Source organism: Opisthocomus hoazin, chromosome 4 (genome assembly GCF_030867145.1).
Source record: "Opisthocomus hoazin isolate bOpiHoa1 chromosome 4, bOpiHoa1.hap1, whole genome shotgun sequence".
Taxonomy (NCBI): domain Eukaryota; kingdom Metazoa; phylum Chordata; class Aves; order Opisthocomiformes; family Opisthocomidae; genus Opisthocomus; species Opisthocomus hoazin.
The window spans coordinates 76,386,148-76,398,353 of NC_134417.1; the positions used below are offsets into that span (position 1 = coordinate 76,386,148).

Genomic DNA, 12,206 nt, shown 5'->3' on the forward strand with positions numbered 1-12,206 from the left:
CATACATATCACGAGGCCACAAAGTGAGAACTAGAGAACTATAGCTCAATGGTTGTAGCTGTTGTATGATGCTGGAAGAGGAGACTGTAGTCCTGATCCCAATGTATATTCTAACTACTGAGCAACCTGGCAAAATTGGAGCTCCCCTTACTCTCCATGGTTTACAAGAGGTTGGGAGTACTCAGCTCTTGCAAATGATGTGACAGAGTAGCTGGGAGCAGAATGAGTTGGTTTCTTCATGTCAGACTCGAGTACGAAGTAGATACCAAGAAGCTCAGCATCATTAGGATGTGGGTGTTTCTATGCAATCCCAACAGCAAAAGTCAGGCTATACATATTCCCTCAGGAACTCACATTATCAACTGAACATCCAAATCTCCTTTGTCATGTTGGATGGCCACAGATGTTACAGTGGTATACATATATCACAGATAAGCAGGACACAAAACCTGAAAGTGCCAAGTGCCCACCAAAACCTTAGTTGTCACTCCTCCCATGCAATTGGAGGAACTTTGCTGAGGCAAATTAGGAGACCAGTTGCACTGGGCTCTCATTACTATGAGCACTGAACTTCTAGATGGGCTGACTGCATCTTCTTCTCCACCAAGGCTCCGCAGCCAGAGTGTATCCATACATGGTACTGTAGACAAATGTAGCCTGTACTCACAAAAAGCCCTAAATGACCAGTCTTTCCCAGCTCATGGACCTTCTCCAGTCACTCAGGACAGTGATTAGCTACGGTTTCCCTCTGCGCTCCTCCAGTGTGGAGGATTTATAAGCATCATGCCATGTTGTCACCAGCCTAAACTTGCTGAACAGTCATTTTCATCAGGGATGTGCTAAACTACTTCATATAGCTGCTCACCGCAAGGTGTATTAACCAAAAGACTAGCATTCCTGTTTTGTCATTGCCCATCACACACTTCTATCCAAGTTTAGAGAAACCAGAAATACAAATGAATAAGGACAGATGAATGAATATTTAATTCAAACCAGCAAGATGTTGTTTGCAGTTATTTATTTTACTAAAATGGTTACATATGTTGAAACAAAGAAGAGCAATAGTAATAATGTTTGTTTTTCCAATATCATAAATAATTATCGAGTCTTCATTAGCTGTTGGCTCAGCACTGATCATGATTTTTGTTATTTAATAAAAGACACACACATAATTCACTAGAATTTGTGTTTTCAGGAAACTCTAAAGCAGCAGTAGAAAAAAAAATAAATTAAAGGAAATGGTAACAAGAAATTATGCCAAGTATTTCTTAAATTTAAAACCCACTTGATGTGTTTTACAGATTAGTCTTTGTGCTTTGATCATTTAAAAAAAGAACCATGAACAAGTTGTTTATACAATGGCTTGTCTTCTCCAGTTTTACTCCAGAGAAGTCCCCAGAAGTACCTTTTTTACATGACGAATTTCATTGTTGTTTATACAGACAAAACACTGTGAATATTTCTAACACAAAAGTTTGTCAAAACCCATCAATTTATTGTCACAAAATATTTAATACCAGAATAACTTACAATAGTATGAACAAAAGTGAAGTATTAACTCTCTGCTATTAGTTATAAACTCACATTATTATGTCAAAATCCAGTAAAGTATCAAAAATTAATGTCATGGAATCTTAGACACATAATGATGCAAGTCAGTAAAACATATACTTCAACTGTTCATACAGTCATGACATACATTTCTTGCTTGGCACTTTCAGTAAATGCAAATCAGCAATTTAGAAAACAAAGTAAAAATATATATGTACAAAATATTTTCATATCAAATCATTTTCATTGTACACTAAATAAACCCAACAACATGTTATGTTACATCAAGAAGTTTCCTAAGAAGTCACACGAAGGCTGACATTTGCAATGTATCTTGACTATTTTAGTGCAACTGGAACAGCCTCTACTTGCAAGTTAGTTTCATCATTAGCAGTCCTGCTTCCATTGAAGTGCGAGTTCTGCCATTAAACGCAGTGGGAGCAGGACTCAAGTCTTGTCTTGTTCATTGATGGCTCACCAAAAAGAGAAACAAGGAAAGGGGTGAGTAGGAAAAAACCTGACAGAATACCCACAGGAAAAAATCCAAATCCTAGCAACAATCAGCTCTTTTCCAGTTTTCTATAACTGATTCAGTATAAATCATTTCTGGCTTTGCCACTGTTTATTCAAGCACTGTAAACCTCATTAGACTATTGTTATATGACTTAAGAATAACTTCTACATCTCCCAACAAAAGTTAAAAATAAAACTGGTTTTATGCTAGTTATTACACTTGATAGCAGTCAAGTTTAGAGACACGATTTAATACATGGTTTAGTACCTACTTAAAACCCTCCCACTTTAAATGCTAAGATTTTTCCATGTTTCATTTCCCACTTGTGATTCTAGTTTGGGCTTTGATAGTTTATTTTATAGCTTTTTCTCACTGAAATGGGAACTGTCAATCAACTGTCCTCATTTATGCAGTACATACAAAATTAAAATGTTTAAACCACATTAAGGTAATAATTTCCACCACGGAAACGTTTTTAAGCTCCATTGCAAATAACAAATGGCACTATAGATTTAATTTTGTACAAGAAGAAATCGACTTTACTTCTATCAATCAGAACTTCAGTAAGTCACTAGCAAAGCTTTAAAATTATAGAAATTCAACTTGAATTTACAGCTAGTCTGGCAAGAACCTTCTCAACTAGAAATCTTTAATGAGCAACACAGCTGGGAGCATATGTGTAAGTTCAAAATAATCTGAACAATTAACTTATTTCTTGTGTGTTCTAGAGTATTGCACTTTTCAAAGGAACGATTTTGGTATTTTAATATACTGCATATACAGGTAAGAAACATGCATAACAACGTCATTGTCACTTTGACAAAACATACTGTACAATTTTTATAACACTGTTGATTAAAAAAAGAGAGAGAAAATGATGGAACAATTTCATTAAGACTCGTCAATTTGTACACATCAAATAAGCACAATTCTCCAGGACCTCCAGCAGTAATGTGTTTAGCCCTAGGCTGCTTAAGCCCACTTGGAATAATATACAAAGTTTAAGCATTATGGCATTGTCATTTTGAGGCATAATACTGTTGTACTATGCCCACGTTATAGCTTATTTTTTGAAAGCAAGGCACTTACTGTAATAGCAATGCAAACATCTTATGAGCACTTTGATTAACATAAAATAAGTTAATGTTTTGATAAAAACAGTTTTTCTTATAATTTACATGCCTTTTATAGAAGCAATTGAACATTTCATTTAATACAATGAAAACGTCTAAGACAGAAGGAACACTACTTTTTTAGATTGACCGTACTGTAAAAGGGGGCCTATTTTCCACATCTGCCTCATCTGTGTGAATCTGATTTTGCTGAAAACCAATCCTGTGAGGAAAATGTCCGTTTGACAGGAAAAAGAAAAAGGACTCATCTCTTAAAACTGCTGAACTAATGGCACTTTAACAGTCTTTACTTCTGATATATGTGATGATTTCTGAATGATGCAGCTGGTAGTTCCCTGCAGTTTATCCTTCCCCTGGGCAAGGTTCGTTAGGGCCATAGCTGCGTTGATCTCCTTCCAGTACGTTTCATCTTTGCTGGTTCCTTTTCTGTTAGCTGTGCTAGATTCAAGCAGTAACAAATATTTACACATACAGCTCACATAGCTATGTGATGTCAGGAAAACCGTAATAATTTTGGAAAACTGTGAAGTCCCTTACTCACCTTTCACACTTATTTGGTCCATTCTCCAGAGTTTCTGAAAACAGAAAAAAAAAAAATAAAAATGTCTGTTTTCTTTTAATAGTTTTTAAAACAAGCAAGTTCATGGAAAGGCACATGGAAAAATAACCCAAGATTAATTCCAAAATTGATACCAGATTTCCAAATAAAATCTTTGTTTGGACACATTTAAAGGGTTTGCTTCACACAAGCGCCTGCCTGGAGAAATCTACACTGAGCATGGAGCAGGGCACGTGTCAAAAATAGTGCTGTGGGGAGGGTCCCGAGACACGACCTTACAGAAAAGTGTCTTGGTGAGGCAGAACCTCACCGAGTCTCACCAGAACCACACAGGCAGAACCGGTGCTGAATGCTGCCCAGCGCTCCCACACCAGCCCTGTCTGGGAAAAAGTGTTTTGGTTATTTTGGCAATAATGAGAATAAACCTGGTCTTGGAGGTTGACCTACATTTCGTAGGTGATAAAGTTAGTTTTTCAAAACATAAATCCCAAGGACATAAGGAATTGCAAAACCTAAAAATAAAAATCCACTTAATTGCCCTTTGGTGAATGCCTTCTTGTATGCACTAAAAATAGGACTCTCACCCATACACGGATGATGTGTGTGGCTTTCAATGCGCCCCTTGCCCAGGCTGCGACTCCGTCACAGGGGCAGGCTGAGAAGGATACAAGTAACAAGCACACCTGGTTAACGGTCTTCAAAGATGAAATCGCATCACAGGCATAAGCTACACTTTCCCATCAAGAGTCACATTTGTTCATTCATTAAGTCCTCACGTCGTAGAGAAGCCAGAAATATTTACCAGGCAGAAATGTGTAAGCTTTATTCAGTGGGCTTGCTATCCTGACACAGAAACACATTATAGAGGAGTAAGAAGCCGATGCTGAATGGCAACACCTATGGAGAACCAGTCTAACAAAAGGAACAGCAACGGCATGAGCACTAATGCCTACAGGACCCAAAACGCCCCTGAACAGAGCATAAATCTCATGAAGTAAAGCATTTCTTTATGAGGCTGGATTCCCAACTGAAAATCCACCTTATTGCTAGATTTCCATCAGATTATTAATTAAAAGTTGATGTTTCAGAGCTCCTGGTGGCATAGGTCCCAAAGCACATTGCAACCCTTGACAGCTCTCCATTTACGAGCGACTTTGCCCAACACCGACCAGCAGCCCATTTTCTCACGCAGCCAACCCATGTCGAACAGCTCAGCCCAGCTGTGGTCCTCAGCACTTGGAGGTGACCACCAAAGACCACAGTCTCACCAGAAGAAATGCAGGGAGACCAGCTGTAATTTCAGAGGTCAGATGTTTGCCAAACTGCTTGATTTAGCAGGCTTCCATCCTTTCGCAAAACAGCTTTATAAATAAATGTCCACAAGTGACCAAGGTTTACATTTTGTTCCAAAACAGCACTTCTTAAATCAGTATCTCTTAAGCTCTCCTGGGTCAATGCTTGAATGGGAATTTCAACCAGAGGAGAGGGAACCAAGGAAAACGAAGTGTTTGATCTAGAGAAAGGTACTGCACGACACCAAAAGTCTCCTTCTTCATGCTGTACGTGGCTATAAACAATTTTTCTTTTTTTTTTTTTTTTAACAGAGACAATTTTAAAGAGGAGGTTTAGGACTGAATAGGTCAGTAGGTATAGAAATGGAAATGGCAAGTAATAGAGAATGTCGTTGCCAGAGCAAACCTGGATATAAATACACCTCTCTCAAGCATCTGTCAGTTTCTTTCGCTGTTGGAAAATATTTCCTACGAACAAAAAAATTGCTTGTACAAACTTCTGAGGAAAGTAGGTGTGAATGGTGACACAAATTCCAATTCCAGCGTTTATTTGAAGGAGTATTTGCAAATATTTTTTACTGGTGTTTAGCCAGCTCTAAAAGAAAGCAGCTTGCCCATGGTATATAAAAGCAGTAGCAAAGCTAAAAAGTACAATCCAGAAGCAAAGAGCTACCCAGTCTTTAACTTTGATGAAGATTTTTCCTGAATTACAAGTCATGTATTATTCCATTCATATTTTATGTTTTTTAAAACAAATAATTTGTGTCAAAGAAACTTGAAACTGGGTTACAATAAAACCATCACCGATAATTTGCAAAGCTCTTGCTAATAACTGCTGTAAAAGCATGTTAGTACAAAGAAGTCTGAAAATCCATCATTTCAAAGCACAGGTCCCATTTTTCTTGCCAAAAACCCTTTTCTGCTATACCAAACCTCTGACAGCATATCTCAGTTTGCACTACCATAGCATCCAAGCAGCTCACCTCTGTCTGAACAGCCCTTAGTGAAGGAAGTATTACCACCATTTTTTGGATGCGCATAATCACATTAAAAGAGACAAAAACCATTCCCCATGCTCTCCTTGACATCCTGCCGGTAAAACCAATGGGATCCAACTCGAAAGAAGAGTAGGGTTCACCCCACTTTCCATGAACCTGCCACTCAAGTCATATAACTTTATCCAGGCTAGGTGTCCAGACTCCGTTCACAAACAACAAAGATGTCCTCCAAGAAGGGGTTTCAGCCCACTTGTCTAACCCCTGAATGCTGCTGCAAAGCCAGATCATGAAGCCCTCTTCTGTGGCCACCTCCCCTCACTGTTTCCCTTTGGGCAACACTATCCTCCACGTGGATATGCTGTGAGCTGGACGAGGGGAGGACCATGTCTCTCTTTTGGAGATTAAACCGGTGATGTAACTACAGCCTTAACTGCTTTGTTCAGCCTGGAAGAATCACAGTTTGGTCATGTCTGGCTCTTCACTGACAAGAGAGGGAGCATAGATGACAAAATTTTATCAAATTTGAAAAAAAAATAAATGAGAATCTTGTCCAACATTTTGCTTTTTCTTCATCTTTTGCAACCTACCTGCTCTACCCCCGATTACTAATTAAAGCTTTTGATATTTGACATCTGCACAACAGTTGCAAAGTATATTTCAACTGTACAAGCAACATTTTAGTGAGACTTTTTCGTAAATATAGTCGAAGAACAGCATTCTCAGTATAGAAAGTGTTCTGTTTCTTGACCATCACACAACATGTTCCTAGATTTCTTCTCTGAGGCCATGAGGAAATGGCACTGGGACTGGGTAACATCTCCGGAAATGGTGGCAGAAGGAATGGAAAAATGATGCAGCATGCTGAATGTCAGTGAGTAGCCTCAGCCAAGGACTCAGCCCAGAGCAAGTGCTGATAGGCAGATCTTGCACTTCACTCAGGAGCCCTCTCTCACTACATGAGAGGCAGCACGTTATACGAGGCACCAAGGATGCACCATACCTGCCCTCCCCAAGTGCTCTGGTTAACTCTAACATACCTTGGGTGGCAGCCAGCTCTGGTCTCTCCAGAAGAAGTACAGTCCTCTCACTAGTTGGATCAAGGCAGGCTGTCACACAAATTTCAACCCCTACAGACTCGTCAGGCTTAAATCAATGTGTCAAGTCCCTCCAGAGAAAGCCAATGCTGATGCATTATTATATTCCACATGGTCCCCAAGACCCATTTGATAGGGTGTACACTGAAGTTTATCAACTGCATACCACTGGCCAGCAAAAATGACCTTCCTAAACAAACTACAGTTGCACTCAGTAACATATTTATTATTTGAAGCCCAAAAAGTAGCTGCTGCTGAAGGTGGTTTGTTCTGTCTCAGAAAGCAACATGCTTCTTGTGAAAGGATGTTGGTAGGCTTTCAGCATATACTGAGGTCCTATAGTAAGTCTATTTAATATTAAACATCAGAAACATCTTTTGTTATAAGTTTGCACATCACTTAAAACAGTAGTTATTTGCTCTACAACTGGAAAGTTTTAAGCACTATGAAAATGGAAACTCAATCATTTATAACTAGGGATTGCCATTTATACCTCACTTTCTGGTACTTCTTTCTGCTCCCCGTTGCAAGCATCCAGAAAATCAGCTTTTGCCTGGCCAGGAATGTCTCATTCTGCTCTCACCATCCACCCAAAGAAACCAGCAAGGCGGGATATTTTTTCCCCCTTGTTTATAATAGGAAGTCACTATAAATCACTTACCAATGGAATCCTGTATACCTTTCCATTAGTATGAGTTTTCAGTATACAGTTTACTGTAGCATGCAGTGCCAGGAGTGTAGTCACTGGACAATACCACCTTTGTGATACAGTATGGTATTTTTCAGGACTCACGTAATTATTAATAATATATGTAGCATATATTATTTTTTTTTCACCACGAAATTTCTTCATAAATATTCACTGGCTGATCCTGACAGCTCTCTTGCAAGGTAGCCTGCAGTCCCATTTTAGCAGAGATGGAAATGAGTCTCAGAAGTCCAAAGTCAACACGCCTAGGCAATACTTTGACCATTTCAAAAGCGTTTAAGAGCAGAATTTTCCAGGATTTCTCCTATATTTAAAATGTTGTCTTTTGTTCTTCTGCTATCAGAAAGGCCCACTCAAAGAAAATAAACCCCAGGGTTCTTGCAGGCAAACCATCCTTGAACTGGGCAATCACATTACTTACCTCCGGTACACTGCCATTACACCTGACTGCTGTTGAAATAATATACAAATAACCCACAAGAAGATATACATCTAAGTACATGCATAGTGTCCTTTTACATACTACTTCCAGTACTAGGGAAGAAAGCTAGAGCATAAATTCCATAGCACATATGCCTACTCCAATGTACAACAGAGAAAGGCTCTCTGGCTACGTGGTGCTTGCGGCACATTCAAATGTTTCAGAACAATTCAGACGCTTACTGTTCGCCGAGTCCAGACTAATAACTTTTATATACTTGGATGACTTCAGGGGTGTGCTAGATGATGTTAATTACAGTTACTTTTTATTCTTTGGATCTAAGAATTCTGACCTAAGAATATCACACGTGTGTGGTGATGAACTGACTTCACCTAAAGGCCCTGCCGGGAACAGCAAAGGAAAGACCAGCCACTTACGTAGGACCAAGAAGCATCCACGTTGCTCCCCTGCTCGGTGTTATGCGCAGCTCAAGCCAAACTGCAAGAACTGGCTTAAAACCCTGCTTTGTGTTATCAGGTAACACTGACAAAGCAAAGATGGCCTGAAACCAACAGGAGAAAGAACGTGTGAATGAGGGAACGAGACAGAGAAGAAAGGGTACAGAACATTATGTAGTGGGGAAAAAATGGACATGGAAGTCAAGACACAGTAGGTCAGTCCCACAGGACAGTCATATTTCTTGAAGCTACTTAAATATGAACAGATTCCTGATGAATTACACACCTTCTATTCTAGCTCAAAACAGAGGGGAAAAAAGAACTGCTGGCCCTAAATGATGAACACTATAAAATATTTGTTGGTTCAGTAAAAGCTCCCATATAACTTATCTTCATTTTAAAATTGGCAATGTTATTCAGCTGTTTCTCTCTCTGCCTCTCCTGAACTTTCTTTTGTTGGTTTTGGAGACTCTGGCTTAACATGTGTTGACCAGCATTTTCAAAACAAGCAAGAGGAGGAAAAAGAGGGAGGAATGGGAAATAAATTGGGGTTGCTGAATGAAAAATGAAGTTTACATGTGAGTAAATTAGTGGTGAGATGAGGTATTTCTGTAGGTCACACACACACCTCTTGACTCTAGTATTTTCCAAACCACGATTTCAGGGCACATACGACTTTCAGATCTCTGGTTCTCCAAGAAAAAATTGGGTTAACTGGAGTTAATATTCCTGTACTCTTCTGCATTGACACAGCTCCTTTTCTCCCGAAGGATCCCAAACTAAACCATGAATCACACAGTATAACTAACATTTACCCACATCTGGGGAGGGAAGGTGGCTTAGCACAGGCTGCTCAGCAGAGCAAGGGAGGTGAAACTGTAGCCCAGAGCACCAGGCCAGGCTCTCTCCTCTTACAAGAAATGTCATTTAATCTTGGTGCAAAGACTGTAGCACCTTTCGAAAAACCCAAGCACAGGATACCTCAGCTCCTCTAGCTTGAAGTGGAGGAAGCAGGAGTTGGCCCTCCCATGCTTACACTTGCAGTGCTCCCATTTTGAGCCTGAGGTGAACAGACAAATGAGTTTCTGATCGCGGATACCGCTCAACCAGAGACCTGCTCTATCAAAGGCTTTCTAGACATAGACAGGACTCGTCCGATTCAGCACAGCAACTCTTAAAATCCCTTTCCTTTTGCACCATCCTCCCAGGCTTCCTCAGGGACATCAGACCTATTAAGGATGAATTACCGAGAAGCGCAGACAGGAAAGCTCGTGCTGGAAGAGACTCCAAACCACAGAGCCTCCTACAGAAACGTTCCCCAGACTTGCAGCGGTGGCTGACCTCCTGCAGACCCCGGGCCACCTCCACGTGGGATCCGCTCAGTGTTGTCCCTCGTGAAGCCACTCCTGCCGCTCCTGGACTGGTCCACACGAAACCACCCGGTCGGGGCTGGCAGTGCTCGTGCAGCAGAGCCTTTTGGTGGAGTGATGAAAGTCCCTGTTTGAGTTTCAGATGACCAGCGGCTGCAGACACAGTGAGGCACCGTGACCTGGGAGTGCGTATCATACCAATCGCAGCTGGTCCAGTCTCAGGAGGTACCAGATTTCTACTGACAAAGATTTATTACCATGTCCTTTTGTTGGATGGGAGGAGGAAAGCTGTCAGAAACTTGCAGGAATGGGATTCTGGGCCCAGGCTCTAGAGAAAACTTCTTTTCAGCATGGCTTTCATTTACCACTGTGCTCTCTTTCTTCCAGGAGGAGGTTATGGAGCAGCTTGTAATGAAGTCACCCCCGGAACCCCGTCACCTCACTCCTTTGGCTTCACAGTGACACCAAGTATAACAACTGACCTGTCATCAGCTGTTACGTCCTTTCAGATGAACAAACTGCGTAATGGCAATTTATGTTCACAGTGACAGCTACAGTGAATATTTTCCCCTGTTCTCCCAGTGTTTTTTTCCAGGAACAGCGTTAGCCCTGATTTGACCTCTTCTGTTAAGACCCATAGGCTGGGTCTTGACAATGTTGGAAGTCTCCCTTTGCCATCGCACCTCAGACCAAGCCTTTTCAGGGAAACCTTTCTTTGAAATTTGCTTCTTGCACCAAGACATTAGATACAAGCTTTAACTGTGAGAGACTTGTACCACTCAAGTTTTTGTCCTGAATACCTGGGAACTTGAAGACCTTAAAACAGGTCTCTGTGCAGCCTGGAGCCTGCTGAAGTGGGAGCAGGCATCTAGTTACATTTTAATACATGTGATTTTTATAAAATGAGTGTACATGCCCACTGAGACTGGGATAGGTGTATTTTATAAAGCATAAAAGAGAACTGAGTTTGCAGGTCTGTAGTAACATTTGCATTAGTAAGTGCACTGAAAGCCCCACATAATAGTAGGCATGGTGCAAATGGTCTTAAAGTCTTGGGCTATGCACCTGCATGTAAGAATTTATGAGTTAGCAAACTAGATACAAACCTGGTGTAAATCAACTTCATTGTTCAGGCCGTCATGGCTGGCTCTAAATTTCCCAGGACCAGTGACAGTGTGTTCTCCTTGGTGAGATGCAGGGCACTGTGTGAGCCTTGTTTTCTCAGCCAGACTTTAGCTGAGCTTATAATGGGAGTCGGGGCTGTGTAGTGTTGGAGGTGAGTTGTTAACGAACTGACGGCTATACGGTATTATGTTCTTTTCAAGTTTGCTGCAAAGCTGACTGAAATAAAATCTTTCCTCATTGACTTGGCATGTAATTAACAGCGTAATGTTGTCAGATTCCTTGGTGATATTCTCCCACATGCATTTCATAATGGATAAACAAATATCTGACCTAGGCTTCCTGTTTTTTTGGTGTTATTTAGAAAGGGATTTACAGCACGTGCTGTGCTGACTGCAAGGATGAAGTAGGGGAACCATTATGGGTTAACAGTGAAAACCAAGTCAGGCAGCAGGGAACGGGGAGGGTGAAATACAGAAAAGAGGAGAAAGGAGAAGAAGAAAAAAAAAAGAAAAGAAAGGGCTTAGGAGATGTTACAAAAAGGAAATGAGAGACTGACAAATGAAGATTCATTAGGAAAAAGAAGAGTAAGGAGTATGAAGGGAGAAAACATACCACTGTGTTCATTTTCTTTATTTTTAATATAAAAATATCCTTTTCCCACCCAGGAATCTCGCTGTTGTGCAGGCAGGCATGTTCAGGCTTTCACTCTGGATCTAAAATGTTTAATTGGGAGCTTTTAAAGCCTAAAATAAGGCTTTAAAAGTAAAAAGCTAAAGTAAAATGCAGCCAGGGTAAGCACTGTTACACTCCAGCCCAATTGTTTTTCATTAAAAAAGCGGGGTAAAAAGGGAGGGTTTCAAAGCCATATTTCAACCCTAGGCTGACACTACAGCAGTAAAATCTGATTTTGTTATGCTAGTTGGCTGTGGGTTTGGGAGCAGACCTTACATATGTGGTGTAACGTTATGATATGAATGCGTGC

At 40.6% G+C, this 12,206-nt stretch overlaps 1 protein-coding gene across 2 annotated transcripts in view; it reads right to left on the reverse strand.

Annotated features, from left to right (window-relative positions):
• Positions 1–1,000: 1,000 nt before the first annotated feature.
• Positions 1,001–12,206, reverse strand: part of MKX (mohawk homeobox) — a 47,542-nt gene continuing 36,336 nt past the window's right edge. The window contains exons 6-7 of one of the 2 annotated variants that reach the window (XM_075419591.1): positions 3,740–3,773; positions 1,001–3,636 (exon numbers count right to left, since the gene is read on the reverse strand). In XM_075419591.1, the coding sequence (XP_075275706.1) occupies positions 3,450–3,636; positions 3,740–3,773 (221 nt within the window). In that variant the 3' untranslated portion in view covers positions 1,001–3,449. The remainder of the gene's footprint in view (positions 3,637–3,739; positions 3,774–12,206) is intronic. The other variant, XM_075419593.1, reaches the window with a different exon arrangement.